At 44.6% G+C, this 21,193-nt stretch overlaps 1 protein-coding gene across 5 annotated transcripts; it reads left to right on the forward strand.

Moving 5' to 3' along the window:
- Positions 1-5,377: 5,377 nt before the first annotated feature.
- DDR1 (discoidin domain receptor tyrosine kinase 1) lies at positions 5,378-18,789 on the forward strand. 5 transcript variants are annotated; one of them, XM_044673764.1, is made up of 17 exons: positions 5,378-5,471; positions 5,559-5,661; positions 5,930-6,158; positions 7,046-7,193; positions 8,194-8,293; positions 8,784-8,970; positions 9,131-9,377; positions 10,052-10,147; positions 10,376-10,527; positions 10,922-11,087; positions 11,895-12,005; positions 13,154-13,398; positions 14,538-14,665; positions 14,881-15,099; positions 16,151-16,385; positions 17,285-17,434; positions 17,619-18,789. In XM_044673764.1, the coding sequence occupies exons 1-17, from the start codon at positions 5,387-5,389 to the stop codon at positions 17,757-17,759; spliced, it is 2,742 nt and encodes a 913-aa protein (XP_044529699.1). In that variant the 5' UTR covers positions 5,378-5,386; the 3' UTR covers positions 17,760-18,789. The 5 variants fall into 5 exon arrangements, with proteins under 5 accessions (XP_044529699.1, XP_044529700.1, XP_044529696.1 ...); XM_044673761.1 differs by having other exon boundaries at positions 5,386-5,471; positions 14,538-14,662; positions 14,860-15,099; XM_044673765.1 differs by lacking the exon at positions 11,895-12,005.
- The last annotated feature ends 2,404 nt before the right edge of the window (positions 18,790-21,193 follow it).

The following is a 21,193-nucleotide window of genomic DNA, read 5'->3' on the forward strand; positions in this document are numbered from 1 at the left end:
TGTGTTGGCTTAGGAGCATGTATATATATATGGGTGGGGGGGCAGGGGCTTAATCCAGTTAAGGTGACTGTCCAGGAGCTCGGCAGACAGGGTCTTCCCCACCCACCCTTATGGTCTTCCCTCTCCCCTTTCTCGTAAGGTCAGTCTAGTGAAGAGTCTGCCTTTTCTCTCCTTCGTTCTGGTCTTTCTCGGCTGCTTAACTTTGTGTGTTTCTCTCTCCCCGGTCTCTGCCTCTCTCTTTTGGCTCTCTCACTCCCCTGGCCCCTGGTTCTATATTTAGTCGGTATACTCTGGATGTTGAGATCCTGTGGCTACCATCAGACACTTCTCCCAGAAGCAGTGACTGGTTGGACTTGCTGGGATCAGGAGACCTGGTCCCTGGTTGGGGGAGGGGGTGTGGGGTAGAGAACCAGAGAATGGGGAACTGGACCCAAAGGTACTACCTACCCCATTGGACCTCTAGTTGGGAAGTGGTGGCTGTGAGAGTTGGTAGGTTTGGAGAATGGGAAGAGCCAGTGGTTAGTTGACTAACAGACAGATACTTTTGTCCGTAATGGAAGTTGTGATATGAAATGATGGTAGACGAGATTATATGGCTAGGAGAAAGGACACTTCAGTTCTATAGAAGGGCAAGTATCGAGGAAAGGGACGGGCAGGTGGGGTACTGTGCCCCTCCCCCACTGGGTGCTTTCGTTGTGCTCAGTTCTAAGCTGGGCCTGCAAGAACCTGCTCCTTCCCACCTGCCCTGGGGGCCTCTCCAGCTCACATCCCTCTTTTGGGACTGAGCCCAGAAAGGGAGGAGCCAGAAAGAAGAGATTACCTCTTCTAGCCTGGCTCTCTGCCTTTGCCACCATAACTCTTAAGTCTGCTGTTTTGGGGAGAAGGGGAAAGTGGGAACATTAGAGATGGGGAGGGCAGCAGAGCTATAAACTTTGGGGCTGGGAGGGGTTGGGGGGGAAGTAAATGTAGGATGTGAGCTGGGTGCAGTGCAGTAGAAGCCTTTGGGGAGGTCGGGGTTAGGGGAGAGGAGGGGCTGAGGAGGGGAGTGGCCAGTATAGACGAGAAATGGAATCAGTGGATAGGGAAAGGAATCCTTGGGGGGCCCAGGAAGGGGGAGAGCGAAGGGGGCAGTGATGAGAGAGGGTATAAAAGTAGTAGGAAAGATAGAAAGGAAGGGCAGGGAATGCTGGGGGGTTGGAGGAAAGTTAGGATTTGCAGAGGGCAGCATAAGAGAAATGAAGAGGGAGAAAAGAGAAGAAAAAGCTAAGGCCAAGGAAGAGAAGAGGAGGGCAAAGTGGGAACTGAGTGGTAGGAGGAAGGAGTTTACTTCTTGGGCCCTGAGAAGCTCCAGCTCTGGATACTCTCCCCGGAAAAGGCCCCCCAACAGCTGCTCCTGTGAGCTACCTCCTGACACCCGAGCCTAACTGGCGCCTCCCTCCCTGGACTACTCCCCTTCTCCTCCCCCATCTTCTGCTTGGCAGGACCCAACTATAGAAGAGGCAGGAAACCTAGGTCTTCCAGGAAGAGGGGAGAGAGGTAGGAGGTGCTAGGGAAGGACACCTGGGTTCTGATGGAGAGAACAGAAGCCTGATAGAGCGAGACACCTGGGTCCTAAGAGGGAAGTGGTAGCTAAAGGGAGAGAGTCTGAAGTTTGGGAGACAGGATTCTTGATGTCTCTGCCTGCTTCAATTAGACTAGTGGTTCCCAAACTTTTTTGGCCTACTGCCCCCTTTCCAGAAAAAATATTACTTAGCCCCCTGGAAATTAATTTAAAAAAAATTTTTAATAGCAATTAATAGGAAAGATAAATGCACCTGTGGCCATCACCACCCTCCTGGATCGCTGCAGCACCCACCAGGGAGCGGTGGTGCCCACTTTGGGAATCACTGAATTAGACATTCAATCTAGCTTCCTTGCCCCAAATACTATCCTTCAGATTGGCTTCCTGACATTCAGGACAGAAGGAGTCACAGTACTATGTTGGCTTTCTCTGCCACAGACAGACTGGAACTTCTGGTGGGTAGTTCAGTATTCAGCATTCATGCCATGCTGAACAAGGCATATTCAGCAGGAGAAATCCCCTAAAATACCTCTCTCCTTCCATTCCTCCTAGGCAAGAATCGTTCTGCCCTCAGTTATGTATGGGATCGTAGGATCACATATTTGGAGCTGGAAGGGTCCTTAGGCAAGGAACATATTATATGTATGTTGTCATTTCAATTGCCTTGACTCTTTGTGACCCATTTTGAGGTTTTCTTGGCAAAGATACTGGAGTGGTTTGCCATGTCCTTCTCTACCCCATTTTATAGATGAGGACACTTGAGACAACAGGGTAAAGTGGCTTGCCTAGGGTCACACAGTCAGATAAGTGTCTAAAGCTGGATTTAAACTCATGAGGATGAGTCTTTCCACTGGGCCACATAGCCATGCAAGGTACATACTAGAGATCATCAACTACAACTCTCATTTTATAGAAGAAGAAAGTGAAGCCCAGAGAGGTTTAGTGATTTCCTCAGGGCTACATAGCAAGTACCAAGGGAAGTGAGCCTCTATCTTCCTGACTCTTAACTACTAAACCATACTAGCAATCCTCTGTATAGGGATGGTATTTGAACCCTTGGAGCCAAATGAGATTACCAAATGAGAAAGCACAGCAGGAAAAGAGAAAGGGACCCAGAATAGATAGTCTTGGGAAAGATACTCCCTTAGAGAGAAGACATGGCCAGGGCGATGATGAGGCCTGGGCAGTGCATTTAGGGATACCTCCTCTCCCTAAACTCCTTTCAACATCATAGCAAAAAATCCACCCCAAATCCCAAAATAAAAAAGCCAGTCGGGGCCTAGCCTTCATGAGCCTAATGTATCTACCATCAGACTAATCATACTCCAATAATATAGTTTTCTTTTCTTTTCTTTTTCCTTTTTTTTTTTAAGAACTCTTCACCTCCTATCTTGGAATTCATATTAAGTAGGGCAGCCAGGTGGCTCAGTGGATTGAGAGCCAGGCCTAAAGATAGGAGATCCTGGTTTCAAATCTGACCTCAAACCCTTCCTAGATATGTGACCTTGGGCAAGTCACTTAACCTCCATTGCCTAGCCCTTACTGCTTGTCTGCCTTAGAACCAATAAAAATATTGATTCTAAGACAGAAGTAAGGATTTAAAAATTAAAAAAAAAAATCAGTACTTAAGTGTTGGTTCTAAGGCCAAAGGCTAAATGACTTGCTCAGAGTCACATAGCTAGAAACTGTTTGAGGACAGATTTGAATACAGGACCTTTCAGATGGAAGCCTTATCTCTATCTATTGAGTCCCTTTTAATAATTTAATGCTAATAAGCAGTGGTTTCAGGAGTTTCTATCCTCACCCAGACCCCAGACAAACTGCATCTTGTCCACACACATCCATAGGTCATTCTGAACATACAAATGTATAAACCAGCTCCCCAAGTTTCTGAGCTCTAGCTGATCAGAGCAAATTCTAGCATTTCTTGGGGACTTTGTTAAAGTAGGAGTTGTTTGGACTTGAGAGAAAAATCTGAATGGAATAAGTAAAAATAAGGAGAAAACAAAGTTTTGCTACTTTTCTTGACCACTTTTTTCATTTCCCATTTTTCTCTCTTCTTTCCCCATCCGTTTCTTGGGTCTGTAGTTAATTTTCCACTATACATATATGGAGGGGCTAAAGCTCTTCATTCCTGGGAGCTGAAGCATCTGAAGGCTAGAGTATTTGTGTACAAAAGTATATTCCCTTTACTAGGACTTTATTATTGTGCAAGCATTCATTGTTTTATTATTCCCTCCAGTATTTCTCTTATTAACTTATTAATGAATTCAGACTTATTAAGAGCTTGATTTGTGGTTAGGAGTTAATGTCATTGTGAGGGTGTTGGGGTGCGTGTCTCTGGATCGGTATGGGTTTGGTGCAGGGATGTGAGAGGGTTGTTGTGGGGTCAGAGCACTATATAAATGTCATGTCATTATTTTTGTTATTATGGTGTCATGTGAAAATGTGGGAATGTGTCTGAATCTTTGGACCTATATACCTATGTCAGGGAATGAATATTTTCCAGAGTCTGGTGTCAATATGGACATGTGTTTGTGTATGTGTGTGTATGTATGGCTATGTGTGTCAGTGACTACTGGGGTGGAGTGGAAGATGGCAGGGTGTCCTCATCCTGGGATATAATTGGCTTCTGGGTTGACAGGAAGGGTTATTCTGGGGCAGCTCTGTCTGAGAGGGTCTGGGTCTGAGTTGGTGTCTCCATTCTCTAGGGAGAGATGGAGGTCACTGTAGATCTCAGAATTTCTTATTCTTGGTGTCTATATATAAATCTTTTTGAATCAACCTCTCTCTCTGTCTTAGGCCTTTCATTTTGTGTGTCTCTTGGTGTTATTCTCTCTGTTCTCTCTGCCTTCTGTTCTGTGTCTTGATATCTCTGCTGGGGGCTCTGTCTCAGTCTCTGTCTGGTCTTGGCGCCAGTGATGACTCACCCAGGGCTGGGCATGAAGGTTACTCAAGGAAACAAGGGCCCTGCTGTTCCCAAGGGATGGGGGTGGAGAGTAGTATGAAAGAATCTAATATACAAAACTCCTGGGATTCCAAAGGTTTGCTCCCTTCTCCCTGATTCTTCCTTCTCTTTAACTTATGCTCACCTCAGGAAACCAAGCATCCTGCTTCCTAGACTCTGCCTCTGGCTCTCCTCCCACCACCCCCATCCCCTCAACCATTCCCTCAGCTGCTGTCTTTGAACTGTGGGGTCTCAGCTGCCTCTTACATTCCTGCCCCAAGGCATTGTGGGAGCAGCTGAGAAAGGACAAAGGAAGCAGGGAGTGTCCCTTCTCCCCACTCCTCCTACCTCCTGGGGGCAACTTTGAGGGGGACTCTCTATAAACCCTTCCCCCTATCTTCAGGACAACTGAATTTTCTTCAGCTGTGGACTTCTCCCTCAGAGACAGCTGTCTCTCAAGATGGGGAGGGGGGAAAGGAGGAAGGGGCAGGAGGCTCAAGAAAAAGAGTAAGGACTAATTGAATAGAACTGGGGAGCCATGGTGCATTTGGCTTGAAGGAAGTAGTGGTTAGGACTGCCCATGTTCCCAAGAGAAACAGATACTTGCCTAAAGGGAGCAAGAGCTGAAGAGAGAGTCAGGGACTTGGTAGCTTCAAGTCTGAGGACAGAATTCTTGAACTGAAAGAAGAATCAGAAGTAGAAACTTAGAGGGATGGTTGGCTAGGACTTAAGGGGAATGGAGAAAGTGGGGCTCTAAAGGTAAGGATTAAAACCTCTTATTTTGTCTTTGTGTATCATTTCTGAGATCTCTCCATTCTTTCTCTCTTTTCCAGTAGAGATGCTGTTCCCTCCACCATAGGTTTGTGGGATCTGGAGCCATGGGGCTGGTTATTTTGTTGTCTTTGCTGCCAGTGATGCTGATAGCAGTTGGAAATGCTGATATGGAAGGACACTTTGATCCTGGTGAGGAAGCTAAGATATCTAAGTCTCTGAGAAAGGATCCCTGGAAGGGGAAATCTTAAGTGGTACCCTTTTCTTATATCTATCCAGCCAAATGCCGCTATGCCCTGGGTATGCAAGACCGAACCATTCCAGACAGTGACATCTCTGCTTCTAGTTCCTGGTCAGACTCTACTGCTGCTCGACACAGCAGGTACGCTTATCTCTTGGGTCCTGCCAGGAAGGACCAATAGTCTTTATATGACTTCCTGTCTATCTCTTCCTTTCCTCCTCCAGACTGCTTCTTTTCTTCTCTAGACCCAGTCAAAACTGAAAGTGATTTCAGTAGGCTCACCAATACTGGAGACCTCACAGTAATATCATGGAACCAAGGGGCATTATAATAACAGGGGAGTCCATTCAGTAATAAATCCATTCCTGAGATTCCAAACATAACTCAACCCTCTCTTTTCTCCTTCCAGATTAGAGAGCAGTGATGGAGATGGGGCATGGTGTCCAGCGGGTCCTGTGTTTCCATTGGAATTAGAATACCTGCAAGTGGACCTTCGACGGCTACACTTGGTGGCCCTAGTGGGGACCCAAGGACGACATGCTGGGGGGTTAGGCAAGGAATTTTCTCCTAGTTATCGACTGAGATACTCCCGTGATGGTCACCGATGGATGGACTGGAAGGACCGATGGGGCCAGGAGGTAAAGAGAGGCAGAAGAAAAGAATGTGATGTGGGGGGAAAGAATAGTTAATAGAGGAGATTAGGATAATGGAGAGCATATGTGGCATCTAGAAGCAGGAGGGCAGATTCTGTGTAATGGGCAGGTAAAAGAGTCAGTGGAATGGGAAAGAGAAGGTGGAATTGGGAAAGGGAACAGAGAATGGAAAGAAAATCGAGAAGTTTGAATTTCTTACAGATTATTTAGATTAGTGGTGTCAAACAAAAAGGTCAGAAAGCCTTTGGGTAGCACTCCCTAGTGTAGTCTTACTACAGAGCACAGATGATGTTAATTGGTGGTTTTCTAAGTCATTATGCAGTTTTCAGGGATTCTTTTGTATGGGTTAGTGACCCTTATTTCTATTTGAGTTTGAACTATTCATTTAGAGCAGTGGTTTCCAAACTTTTTTGGCCTACTGCCCCCTTTCCAGAAAAAATATTACTTAGCCCCCTGGAAATTAAATTTTTAAAAATTTTAATAGCAATTAATAGGAAAGATAAATGCACCTGTGGCCATTACCACCCTCCTGGATCGCTGCAGCACCCACCAGGGGGCGGTGGTGCCCACTTTGGGAATCACTGATTTAGACCAACTTCCTCATTTTGTAGATGAGGAAATTGAGGCTAAGAGAGATGAACTGGCTTACTCAAGTACTCACAACTAGAGGTAGATCCATGTCTCCTGACTCTCAGTCCATTGTTCCCTTCATACTTCCCTTCCCCTTCCTAAATGGTACTCTAGGTTGGAGATGGGGGTCAGTGAACAGATAGTCTGGGAATTCATGTCAAGCATCTGAATTTCCTACACATTCTCTATCTGTGCCCTGAGCCTTTTCTCATCACTTCTTCCCTACTTCACCCTCATCCTAGGTGATCTCAGGGAATGAGGACACTGGTGGAGTGGTGTTGAAGGACTTGGGACCCCCCATGGTGGCCCGTCTTGTCCGATTCTTTCCCAGGGCTGATAGAGTCATGAGTGTCTGTCTTCGAGTGGAATTATATGGCTGCCTCTGGAGGGGTAAGTTCAGTACCTCTTCCTGGGGGATCTAAAACTTAGGTTTCTTGTTTAAGGGAGGCCTAAAACCACTGTGTAAATGCCTTCAGGAAAGAAGAGGAGTACTAAATCTCTCATTCTCCACTGGGAAAAAAAATTGAAATGATCACTAGTCACATCAGTAGGACAGATGGAATGGTTATGAAAAAAAATTCCATCAACCAGTTGATGAGCATTTCATTTATTTATTTATATTTGGGATTATCTTATAATATGATATATTATAATGTATAATATAAAATAATATATTGTATTATCTTCCATCTTTTTAGTTCCAAGGCAGAAGAGTAGTAAGGGCTAGGTAATGGAGGTTAAATGACCTGACTAGGGACGAATAGTTAGGAAGTGTCTGAGGCCATATTTGAATCCAGGACCTCTTGTTTCCAGGCCTGGCTCTATCTCCTGAGCTATGTAGTTGCCCACAACTAGCATTTTAAAATGCCTGTCATGTGCTACTCTGCTATATGCTGGGGCTACAAAGACAAAAACGATCCATCTTACCTGCCCTCAAGGATCTTACATTCTTACAGGGGAGACAACCTGTATATCTATATCTATATCTGTATATTTAAAAAAATATGAAAATCTAAACATATATATATATATACATATATATATATACATGTAAGGTTATGGGTTGTGGGACATTTGGTGGCATCAAGAAGAACTCATACAAGGTGGCATAGGAGCTAAGCTAGGGATTTTAAGATTCTTCAAGAGATCATTCCAGATATAGATGGCACAACAGCTTAGGAAGATGGGAAATGACAAATTATGTGAGAAACTCATAAAAAAGGCCAGTTTGGCTAAGTTATACAGTATATAAAGGGGAGTAATGTATAATAAGCCTGAAAAGGTAGCGTTGGATAAGCTGGAAGCTTGACATTTTCCCTATACTCAAGAACAGGTTGTAAGCATTGTGGGTTTCTCTTCTCTAATCCCGGTTCCTTCTACTTTGTCTCAGATGGACTGCTCTCCTACACAGCCCCTGTGGGGCAGACTATGTACCTGACTGAGGCCGTGCATCTCAATGATTCCACCTATGATGGACACATAGTTGATGGGTGAGAGAGGCAGGTCCCTGGAGTTAGGACTTTGGAGAATAGCAAAGGCATGAAGGAAAAACCAGGAATGAGAGTTAGGGCCTAACTAATGCAAAAATTTAATGTGCTTGACTAAACATGTTTGTAATAAGGGTTTTGTTTTTCTTTCTTAGTGGGGTGTGGAGAGAAGGATTTTTACTAAAGTAAAACATAATTAAAATATTTGAGGGAAGGGGCAAACTCATGGATAAGGATGGTAAAGGTGAGAGAAAACAGGGAACAAATTGAGGATAGAGGAAAATGAAGTTTGGGATGTGTGGAATATGGAAACTATGCAAAGGAGATGAAAAGGCTTTTTGGTTAGAGATAAGCCCTAATATTTGAGGGATGATGCTGGAGTTGGAGGTATAGAAACAGGCCTAGAGCTTAAAGAAAGGTGAGGCTATTAGGAGACATCCTATTCTTGTTCTAAAATTCATTATCCATCCCCTGCTTTCCTCCCCGACTCTAGCTTGCAATATGGAGGTCTGGGCCAGTTGGCAGATGGTGTGGTGGGGTTGGATGACTTCAGGCAGAGTCAGGAGCTGCGTGTGTGGCCAGGCTATGACTATGTAGGATGGAATAACAACAGCTTCCCCAATGGCTATATCGAGATGGAATTTGAGTTTGACCGACTACGGGTTTTCCAGGCCATGCAGGTGAGAATTCTGTGTCTGAAAACCCAGATAAAGAGGACATAGTGGCCTTGTTGGGAGGGTAAGAAGATATAAAGAGAAGCCATAAAGGGGAGAGATATGAGGTCCTCTGGGGATCCCTGATCCTTTTGTTATTATCTAATTCCCTTTCATCTTGACCCAGGTCCACTGTAACAACATGCACACTCTGGGTGCCCGACTCCCTGGTGGGGTGGAGTGCCGCTTTAAGAGAAGCCCAGCCACCGCCTGGGAGGGAGATCCAGTCTATCAAGCCTTAGGAGGAAGTCTAGGGGATCCCAGAGCCCGGCCTGTTGTTGTGCTCTTGGGGGACCACGTCGGTCGATTTCTGCAGTGCCGTTTCCGTTTTACCGGGGCCTGGCTGCTCTTCAGCGAAATCTCCTTCCTTTCTAGTAAGTTTTCCCCCAATAATACCCTACATTTCCAGACTCATTTCTGGCTGAATAATGCTGTGCATCCCTCCTGCTTACTGTCTCAGATTCTCAACATCTGGCAATATCTCTTCCCTTTGCTCTTGAGACGTTCTTATCTGACAATAGCCCACACTGTCCCAGGTCTCCTGCCCCAACACCCTTCCTCTCACTATCTCAACCTGTATGGTTCTTCTGTGTCCCTTTATAATTCATTCCCTTGATTCTCAAGTCCATCTCTGTGTTCCTGGTCACTGTTACAGGCTATATTGTTTGTGTCATTCTCACTCCTACCAGTCTTGCCCATGTGTTCCTTGTCTTTTTTTTTTTTTAATCAGTTTTGCTAGCAGTTATCTTCATTCTTGTGTCTTCTCTACACAAATCTTTGGACCACACTCCTCAGTTGTACCCTTCTCTGACAATTTGCCTATTCATTCTTCTAGACTCATCCACCTGTCTTGTTTTTCTTCATCCCAAATGTTTTCAATATCCTCCTCTTAGCTACTCTGGAATTCATTTCTGATCTTCATGTTTCAGAAGAATGTTTTACTCTCATCTAATCCATCTTCTCCACATTTCTTCATTTTCATCTCTCCTCATCTTGGTTATCTTATTTTCACTCAACTTTCCCTTCTTTTTCTACTTGTTCTCCCCAGATATTGTGAATGAATCCTCTCCAGCTTTGGGTGGCACGCGACCACCTGCCCCTTGGTGGCCCCCAGGCCCAGTTTCCACCAACTTCAGCAGCTTGGGTAATACCATGCCCCTTCCTCCTTACTCCTTGAATTTAATCAACAAATGTTTCTAAAATACCTATTAAGCTTGAGCCCATGCCCTTTAGATATAAAGGCCCTCCAAAAAGAACAAAAAACTACCCTCTGCCCTAAAGAAATTTACATTATACTGGGCCACCTTAGTATTCTATTCCCTTTTCATCTCTAGTCTTGAGTTCTGACTTCTTTCTCCTTCTCTCTGAACAGAGCTGGAGCCTCGGGGGCAGCAGCCTGTGGCCAAAGCAGAAGGCAGCCCCACAGCCATACTGATTGGCTGCCTGGTGGCTATCATCTTGCTGCTACTACTGATCATCGCTCTCATGCTTTGGAGGCAGCATTGGCGAAGGCTACTTGGCAAGGTGGGCAAGGGCTTGGGAGGATTTGTTACTCAAAAAGATTTAAGGTCTAGGAATAAAAGGGAATGAATGGGAAGGAGGACAAGACAAAAGATGTAAGTATTTATAAAGTGCTTTTCAAATGTCTCATTTGATCCTCACAATAGCCTTGTGGAGTAGATGCTATTATTGTAGGTATTTTATAGATGAGGAAATTGAAGTTAAGAGAAAGGTTAAGGGACCTGATACATGGCTAAAAGGAACTGAGGAAGGATTTAAATTCATGTCTTCCTGACTCCAAGTCTACTACTCCACCTAGTTGACAGGAATGATTGGTATAGCTAGGATATTAACTAGTCCAGTAGAAAGTGTGTGCTTTGACTCCCAGACCCTCTTATTTTCTCTCAATCCCTGCCAGGCTGAGAGACGAGTATCAGAGGAAGAGCTGACAGTTCATCTCTCTGTCCCTGGAGACACTGTACTCATCAATAACCGTCCAGGACCTCGAGAACCACCCCCTTATCAAGAACCTCGACCCCGTGGGAATCCACCTCACCCTGTTCCCAGTGCCCCTAATGGCTCTGGTATGGACTTTGGAGGGAAGGATTAAAACCATCTTCTCCCACTCTTTTCTTCTTCTCTCGCTCTCTGTCTCTCTGTTTCGCTGTCTCTCTCCATCTCTCTGTCTTTATCTTCCACCTTGCTTTTTCTCTATGACCTCTCTCAGGATGTCATAACTCATCCCCTTGTTTTCCCAAGTCCATCTGTGTTCCTTGTTACCCCTTATACTCTATATTGTTTGTGTCAGTCAGTCCCACCCACTCTAGTCTTTCCCATGTCTTCCTTTGTCTTTTGATCAGTTTTACAAGCAGTTATCCTCATCCTTGTGTTTCCCATGTCCAAATCTTTGGACCATACTCCTCCTTTGTGCCCAATCTGTTATTTCTCTGTCCACCTGTTTTATCTATTCTTCTAGACTCATCTTTTCCCATTACTCCTCCATCTGTTTGTCTTGTCTTCTTGGTCTTTACCTATTCCTTGTATCCCCCAGAGTCATAACTAGTTTGGGGCAACTCAGGCTTTGTTCCTGGGCACCAAATTTTAGAGGGTGTAAAAATTTAATAGTGGAGAGGCCAAGATAGTAATTAGTTACCCCTCCTGCTCAAGATAACTATATATTAATTGCTTAATATTATTTTCATCTCTTTAATTATAAAAATGATCTCAGGCCACAATTCATATTGCTTACCCAGAGCACACATAAGTGCTGCTTGCTCATGCCTCAGGCAACAAAAATATCAGTTAAGGCTCTGGTCTCCTCTAATCATTTGTCCATCCCCCTTGGTCTCACCCTATCCTGGTGTCTCCCCCACCCCTCCTTCTCCCGACAGCGATGCTGCTCTCCAATCCAGCCTACCGCCTCCTCCTGGCTACTTACGCCCGTCCCCCCCGAGGCTTTGGCCCCCCCACACCCGCCTGGGCCAAACCCACCAACACCCAGGGTAAGCCCCATCATCCTCTGGGCTCCCCACTCTATAGTGGTGTGGGGAAAAGATTCTGATTCCTTATGCTTTCTTTGCTCACAACCATGTCCTCTTCTGCTCTCCAGAGCATTGGAGGGAAAAAAAATTCTTGTACCCTTAGCTTTTCTGTATTATTTTCTGCCCTTTTTTGAGGTCTTCTTTCTTTAGAATGATGGAGGAAAAGACTCACTCAGACTGAGTTCTTGACCTTGTCCTCTTTTTTCCGTTAGCACATTTGCTTTAGATTTTTAGAGTTGAAGAGGAAGGTGGTTTCACAGCTTTAACTCTTATCCATCACCTCCCATTCCCTGCCTTTTGTTTTCCCCTCTCTCCAGAGCTGCATAGGAGGAGGTTCTATCACCTTGGCACTCCCTTTCTTCCCCTGTATTTCTTCTCCCTGGAGTTTCTGAGGTGAAGGTTCTCAAATCCCACACCTTCTCTTTCCCCTCCTACTCCTTTGTGTTTGCTTTGTTGTCTCTCCTAGGCCCCCCTCAACTTCAAAGAAAGTTCTCTAACCTGTCTATATTTCCTCCCTTGTGAACATTCCTTGTTGTAGGATTTGTAGAGGAAAGGGTTCTTCTATTTTCTGTTCCCCTAATGTACCCCCTTGCTGTTTCTGCTCTGTCTTTGGGGCTGGTGGGTTGGGATGGGAAGGACTTGGGGGGATCTTGAAATGGTAAAGTCAGAGATGAAGGGCTGGGAGGGGAGGCCAGTTGAGGGAGAAGAAAGATCTGTGATGTGTTAGTTTAGGGTCTAGAAAAATGTGAATGGGTAAATCTCCCCTCCTGTCTGAATAGGTCCAGGAGTATCTCTTATGCTGAAAGACCCCTAAGGAAGAGATCTCTCTGGTCTTCAGAGTTCACCCTTTTTCATGTCACATCCCCCATGTTATGAAGTTAGATCTTCATCCCACCTTTAGGATAGATGAAAAATAAGAAAATTCAAGAGCTAGATGATATCTGGGACCTATTCATCTGGGGAAAGCAGGAGGGAAGGGGGCTATGAGCTGAAGTAGGGACCTTGTTGGGGAGGGGAAATATGGCCACTTACCTCTGGAATTGTGCTATAGGGAATCTGAGGTTACTCCTGCTGCTTTTAATGCCTCTCTCTTCTGCCCAACCCCCCAGCCTACCATGGAGACTACATGGAACCAGAGAAGCCGTGCGCCCCACTGTTGCCTCCACCTTCCCAGAGCAGTGTCCCCCACTATGCTGAGGCTGACATCGTCACTCTACAGGGTGTCACTGGGGGAAACACCTATGCTGTCCCTGCACTGCCTCCAGGGGCTACAGGTGATGGCCCTCCCCGAGGGGATTTCCCCCGATCCCGGCTCCGCTTCAAGGAGAAGCTAGGTGAAGGCCAGTTCGGGGAGGTGAGGAGGAACTCAATTCAGTTCAATTCAGCAAACATTTATTAAGTTCCTGCTGGGTGCAAGGCACTGGAGATGCAAAGGCAAAAACAAGAAAAAGACCTGCCCTCAAGGAGCTTACATTCTACTGGGGGGATACAGCAGGTATACAGATAAGTAAATACAAGGTAATTTGTGGAGGAAGAGAGTATTAATAATTGGGAGGATCAGGGAAAGCTTCAAAAGAAGCTGACACCTGAGTTGAACTGTGAAGGAAGCTAGGCATTCTGAGAGGCAGAGGCAAGGAGAGGTTGGTTACTCCAGGTGTGGAGGTGGAGAGCTGGGCTCACAACTTGTGCAAATGCAGGGAGGTGGGAGATATTTGTCCATTGTGGGAAGCAGCTAGTAGGCCAATTTGGTTGGGACATAGATTGTATAATGGGGATTAATGCAAAATAAGGCAGGAAAGGTAGATCTGAGCCAGATGGTGGAAGGCCTGAAAGAACAGACCAAGGAGATCATGTTTTATCTTATAGGCCATAGAGAACTTTGGAAGCCTGAGAGTGGCATTGGGAGACCCATGCCTTAGGAAAGATATGTAAAGAGCTGAAGAAAGGATAGGTTGGATAGGGGAAAGCCTGTTAGCAATGAACAAATTAGGAGACTGTTGCAACAGCCTAGGTGATAGGTGATTAGGACCTGAACTGTGATGGCAGATGTTTGAGTGGAGGGAAAAAAAGATCGGAGAGAAGCTATAAATTAGAATGGACAATGCTTGGCAATCGAATGAACACAGGGAGAGGGACACACAGCTAGGAAGTGTCTGGGGCCACATTTGAACCCAGGACTTCCTATCTCCAGGCCTGGCTCTCAATCCATTGAGCCACCTAGATGCCCCCTTATGATTCAATTTTCACCAAGCTTTCAGAATACATTTCCTCATCTTTATAACTACTTAGGGAAGAAGGCATTTTGCAGACTGTCTTACAGATTGAGATTCAGAGAAGTTAAGTACATTGCCCAAAGTCACATAGCATGTAAGTAGAATTAGGACTGTGGTTCTTAGTCCATTATGTCAATACTGCTTCTTTTGATTCCATGACCTCTATGAACCTGATAGTATCCCCCTTGACCTATCTCTCTTCTTTCCCTCCCCTTTACAGGTACATTTATGTGAGGTAGAAAGTCCCCAGGATTTGCTCAACCTAGAGTTCCCTCTCAATGTAAGAAAGGGGCGCCCCTTGCTGGTGGCTGTCAAGATCCTTCGCCCAGATGCCACAAAGAATGCCAGGCAAGACTCTTGAATGCATTTTGGGGATAGGGATAGGTAGGTAGAGCCAGAGGAGAGGATGTAGGGTGAGGGGAAGAAGAGGTTGCTTTTTCTGAAGGGAGAGGGTAAAATCTAGAAAAAGGAATTTATCCATTCGATTAAGTCTCTTATGAGCAGGGAGGTGGAGAGGGGAGTGTTAGAAATTGCCCCTTTTAATCTTCTCCTCTATTCTCTAGGAACGATTTCCTGAAAGAGGTGAAGATCATGTCAAGGTTGAAGGATCCTAACATAATTCGGCTGCTAGGGGTGTGTGTGCAGGATGATCCTCTCTGTATGATTACTGACTACATGGAGAATGGTGACCTTAATCAGTTCCTCAGTGCCCATCAATTAGAGGACAAAGCTGTAGATGGCAGCCCAGGAGATGGGGGAACCACTCAGGGGCCCACTATCAGGTAACCTACCCTAAGACTGACACAAACAAGGGACTGATGAAAGTTAGCCTTTGTCAACTCCACACATATACACATATACATACATCAACCCAAGGCTATCTGCTAGTAAGATTTCAAATAGAACAAGGCAGGATCATTGAGTTAATAGGGATTTATAATGGTTTTGTTTATTAAGTCATATTAATTAATTTGTATTAATTAAATTAAAATTAATTAATTTAATTTATTAATAAGGATTTATAATGGACTCAACCTTTTGGCATTCTGATGAAGTCTATGGACTCCTTAGAACAATATTTTTTAAGTAATTAAAGGAAATGGGGGCAGCTGGGTGGCTACTGTCAGGTCTAGAGATGGGAGGTCCTAGGTTCAAATCTGGCCTCAGACACTTCCCAGCTGTGTGACCCTGGGCAAGTCACTTGACCCCCATTGCCTAGCCCTTACTACTCTTCTGCCTTGGATTGATTCTAAGACAGAAGGTAAGGGTTTTTTAAAATGATAATAATAATAATTATTATTAAAGGAAATGCTAAATTTCAGTTAGAGGTTAATGAAAATGAAGACGTAATTTTTTTTCTCCTCTAAGTTCATGTGTCCTGAAATCTACCTGTGGACTCTTTTGAAGTCACTAGACCCCGGGGTTAAGAACCAGTGATTTATAGAGAGGAGGCAGGCAGAGGCTCCCAGATGGGCAGAGAGACAGCTAAAGTTTTAGGCTGGACATCTCTTTAAGGGCTCTGGGAACAAGTAGACAGAAAGGACATTTGGAATCATAAAGGTACTAGGACCTGACCACCGTCATCCCTTCTCCAGCCTCATAATATAAGTCTGGAACCTCATAAACATTGGCTTTCTGTGAGTGGGGTCGGGGGAAAAGTTGATATGAAAATCCCATCTTGCCCCTTGGAAAGATATGTACAGTATTGGTGAGTGAGCCATTCCATCCCTTCATTGGAGAGGAGCTGGAAGGTATAACTTGGACAGCTCTCCCTCTCTAGCCTGGGGTTCTGGGGGCTTGCCTCTCTGATGCTGGAATCCTGCTCCCTTTCAGCTATGCAATGCTGCTTCACGTGGCAGCCCAGATTGCTTCGGGCATGCGTTATCTTGCCACACTCAATTTTGTGCACCGGGATCTAGCCACAAGGAACTGCTTGGTGGGTGAACATTTCACCATCAAAATTGCTGACTTTGGAATGAGCCGAAACCTCTATGCTGGGGATTATTACCGTGTGCAGGGCCGAGCTGTGCTACCCATCCGATGGATGGCTTGGGAGTGCATTCTTATGGTAAGGAGGTCCCTTGGCAAGTAGAGAGAAAAGAAGGGGAGTCAGTAATAGAGACATGGCTAAGAATTATACTTGGAGTCAAGAGACCTGGGTTCTAGTTTAGATTCTGTCACTAATTAAGGGAGTAACTTTTTTTTTTTAAACCCTTATTTGCTGTCTTAGTATCAACTCTTTCAAGACCGAAAGGTAAAGGCTAGGCAAACAGGTTATGTGACTTGCTCAGCTAGGAAGTATCTGCAGCCAAATTTGAACCCAGGTCCTTCTGACTCCAGGCCTGGAGCTCTATTGTGTCACTTAGCTGTCCTCTTAACTGAGTAACCTTGAACAAATAACTTCTTTCTGGGCCTGTTTCCTCATGTGTAAAATCAGGAGGTTCAACTAGGGGATTTCTAAAGTCTTCCAGTTTAATATCTTGTTTTCTAAGGAATTTGAGAAAGGGGCTAATCATTGGGATTGTTTTCATGGGTGTGTGTGTGTGTGTGTGTATGTATATGTATATATTACATATATACATATACATATATATGGGAGAGTAGAGATAAGTCAAGAGAAAAGGTGATAGAGGAGAAAATCAGAGTGTGAAGTGAGGCATAAAGCCGTGAAGAGATGGGGAGAGGGTCAAATTAGAGAGAAGAGAATCTTGGGCCAGGGGAATGATTAAAGGCAAGGGGAAGGGGAAAGGCAATGGGAAAACAGGGTAGAATCTTTGGGAAAGATGGGCCATTAAAATCGAGCAGGGTTTTAGGGGAGGATAGAATCATGGAAAAAGTCCTCTGCATGGTGAGAGGAGCTAGGAGACCTAGGAGCTAAGTGGGAGGGACCAGTGTGTGTAGGAGAGAGGTCTTGGGGTCTTCTGCACTAAATCCTCATCCTGGCTAATCCTCTTTCTACCACTCCAGGGAAAGTTCACAACAGCCAGTGATGTGTGGGCCTTTGGAGTGACCTTATGGGAGGTGTTGATGCTGTGTCGAGCTCAGCCTTTTGGGCAGCTTACTGATGAGCAAGTCATTGAGAATGCTGGGGAGTTCTTCAGGGACCAAGGCCGGCAGGTAAGAAGTTCGTCTGGGGTAGGTAAGGAAGATCTGACGGTTTCTAGGGAGGTAGGATTTATGCAGGAGGGGCAGAGTAGTTTAGTGGGAAAAGCACCAGATTTAGACCTGAGTTTGAGATCCAATTTTGCCACCTAACTTGTGTGATGGACTCTTCTTCTCACCATTTTATGATATAATCCAGGTGTATCTGGCTCGCCCTGATGCCTGCCCTTTGGGACTCTATGAACTGATGCTTCAGTGTTGGAGCCGAGAACCAGAGGAACGACCCCCTTTTCCTCAGCTACACCGATATCTGACAGAAGATGCCCTTAATATGGTTTGAACCTCGGCACCTATTCTTCATTCCCCTACCCATCTTCCTGACGTGGCTCAATGATGGAAACAGCAACTATACCTGGAGAAGAGGGCACATTTCTCCTGTTCCCATCACCTCCTTCCAAACTCTTCTGTCCCTTCCCACATCTTCTGATCCTCATCTCCATGATCTTCACTGTGGCCATCTTTCCTTCTTTCCTGCCTCTTCTCTGTTGAGCACAAAGTTACCACATTTGGAGGCAGAGGAAAAGACTAATCTCAGGCAGACTGTGTCTGCTGAGGGAGGTGGGGATTGTATGATCTCTTCTCTTTTTGATCTTTTTTTTTTCCGTAACCCCCTTGTTTTTTTTCCCCAGTCTCTGTCTCTTTCCCTCTTTCTCAGTCTGTCTCTTGTTCCCACCCACCCAGCTGGTCCTGGGATTGGGATTTCCTCTGACCTCCAGCAATCCTCAAAATGGAGGAGGGCACACATTGGGCAGACACTGGACATGGCCCAATGGGCCCCACTGGAAGACACTGGTTCCTGGAGAGATGGCTGTAGCCCCCACCAGTTCCTCTCTCTCTCTGTCACACACTGGACACAACTGGCTGAGAATTTTGGGGGGTGGGGAGGACAGGAAGAGGGGATGGATATCCTCTATCACTTCTCCTGGAATTGTTCCTGGGCTCTTGTCTTTTACCTTTCTCCATCTCCCAATACACTGGACTTGGGGGTTGATTAATCCCTATTTCTCTCCTCCATCTCTCCCACTCCCTTCCCCTGTGCTGTAGATAGTGCTTGTCTGAGTCTGTAAGTTTCTTTGGAGTAAATATTTTGGCTTGGGGGGAGTGGGGTGGGGGGAGGGAATGTACCTGACCCCTGGGTTAGATGTCTTTATTATTGATATCTTTTGGGGTTTTCTATAATCACTTGGGGTTTGTACATTTTGGGGGTGGGGGGAAAGACACAGATTTTTACACTAATATATGAACTTAGTTGGAGGCGATTTTAATCCCCTGCAATAGGCAGGTAATAAAGGTTGAGTTTTCCAAATGTGCTCCATGTCTGATTCTTGAGATAGCTCCAAAATCCTTCTTCTACCCTCTTTTCCTTTGCTTCATTTTCCACAATGTCATGCACTTCCTATAGGAGCCTTCCCTAAGAAGAGAAAGGAAGGAAACAAGTATCCATTAAGCTCTTACTGTGTGCCAGGTACTGTGTTAAGCACTTTACTTATTGATTCATAACAACAATCCTAAGAGGATAGGTGTTATTATCCCCATTTTACAGTTGAGGAAATTGAGATAGACTAAGGTTAAGTTACTTTCCCAGGATTGCACAACTAGGAAGTATTAGAGGTTGCATTTGAACTCAGGTCTTCCTAACTCCAGCCCTACTTTACCTCCTAGGAGAGTTTTCCATTTCCAAGGGGGAAAGGAACTGAGATTTTTGTGTCAGGGAAAACAAGAAGAAAACTTGACATTATGCTGAAAGATGAAAGTCAGGAAATGAAATATAGACCAGGGGTATAGGAGATAAAAGACAAAATGTTATAGTCTTCATGTAAAGAATAAATACATATCAATAGCAAAAGAAAAGAAAACAAAGAAATAAAAGAAAATAAAGGAGCCTTCTAGATGGTGCTCAATGAAAGGACGTTCTATTTAGTTTGAGTTGGAGAGGGCTTAGATAGAAGAGAAAGAATTTTAGAATTGGTAGAGACCATTTTAAAAAAGATCTGCTTAGTAGGTGAAGACACTGAAGATCAGAGGATTTAAACTCTGTGGTCGTACAGCAGTTGGTAAAAGACTCATGTGTACCAGCTCCCAGAATAGTGCTATTTCTTTCTTTTTTAACCCTTACTTTCTGTCTTAGAATTAATACAGGCATTAGTTCCAAGGCAGAGGAGCAGTAAGGGCTAGGCAATTAGGATTAAGTAATTTGCCCAGGGTCACATACCTAGGAAGTTTAAGGTCATATTTAAACCCAAGACCTACCATCTCTAGGTCATTGAGCCAGCAATTGTTTTCTGACATTTTTCGATCCATGTTCTCTCTCTCATTCCTCCCCTTTCCCCAAGATGGTGGATAAAAAGGTCATATATCTGTTATTGTATGTTACATATTTCTATATCATGTTGTGGTCCCCATTCCGTCTTGCCTCCTCCAAGAACTTGCTCACTTTAATAAGTAGTTAACTTGATTATGCATTGACATTGCAATTTTCAGGTTTTCATCTACTGAGGCTTTAGCATTTATTTCCCTGAAAACAAAGGCCTCTTCCCAGGCCTAATAAAACCCCAAACCATTCTTTCCTTGATCTTTTTAGCCTATTCATAGTAATGGCTAGCATTTACACAACACTTTAAAGATTTTCAAAGCACTTTACAGTTATCTTATTTGATCCTCACAACAACCCTGGGAGGTAGGTGCTGTTATCTCCATTTTACAGATGGGGAAACTGAGGCAGACAAGTTAAAGACAGCTGGGAAGTGTCTAATATCATATTGAACTTTGGTCTTGCTGGCTCCAGTCTCAGCCCTCTAGCCTCTGCGCTACCTAGCTGGTATTCTACTTTCTCGGTTTTACAGCTAAACTTCTTGAGAAATAGTTCACATCAGATAAGTCTTAATTCCTCATTATCATTCCACAGTGTTCTCACCCTTTTGCAATATGGTTTTTGTCCCTAATTCTCTACCAGTATTGCTCTAAAGTTGGTTATTTCCTAATTGCCAATTTCCATGGCTTTATTTCTGTCTTCATCTTTGATCTCAGGGCAGCTTTGGGCTTTATTAACTTGCCCTTGTTGGATATTCTTTCCTTTCTTGACTCAAATACAATATGTTCCCCCTAGTGATCTTCCTCCTTCTGTACTTCTATCTCTGTCTCTTGCTGGTTGTGTGTCCTCTCAACCCCTTAATGTGTGTATTTCTTAAGAGTTTGTTCTCCATTCTCCACTTTTTTTTAAACCTTTACCTTCCATCTTAGAACTGATACTAAATATTGTTTCCAAGGCAGAAGAGCAGTAAGGGCTAGGCAATGAGGGTCGAGTGACTTACTCAGGATCACACAGCTAAGAAGTGTCTGAGGCCATATTTGAAACCAGGACCTCCCATCTCCAGGCCTGGCTTTCTCTACTGAGCCTCTAGCTGTGCCATGTATTTTCACTCTTGATGACCTTATTTTCTTCTGTGCCTTTAGCTACCACTTCTACCTCTCAGATCTTTGACTCTAACATTGACTTCTGAGCTCCAGACCAGCACTTCAGGCTCAAGTTGTCCAAAACTGAACTTATTTTAGAGTTACAGATTTAGAGCTGGAAGGAACCTTATACAGGCCAATGAATCAAATTCCCCTCATCATGAGGAAACTTGAGTCAGAGAAGTGAAATGACTTTCCCAGGGTCATAGATCTAGAGAGTTTGAGGTAGAATTTGAACTCATGTTTTCCTAACTCTTAAGC

This window comes from Gracilinanus agilis, chromosome 4 (genome assembly GCF_016433145.1).
Source record: "Gracilinanus agilis isolate LMUSP501 chromosome 4, AgileGrace, whole genome shotgun sequence".
In the NCBI taxonomy this organism is placed as follows: Eukaryota; Metazoa; Chordata; class Mammalia; order Didelphimorphia; family Didelphidae; genus Gracilinanus; species Gracilinanus agilis.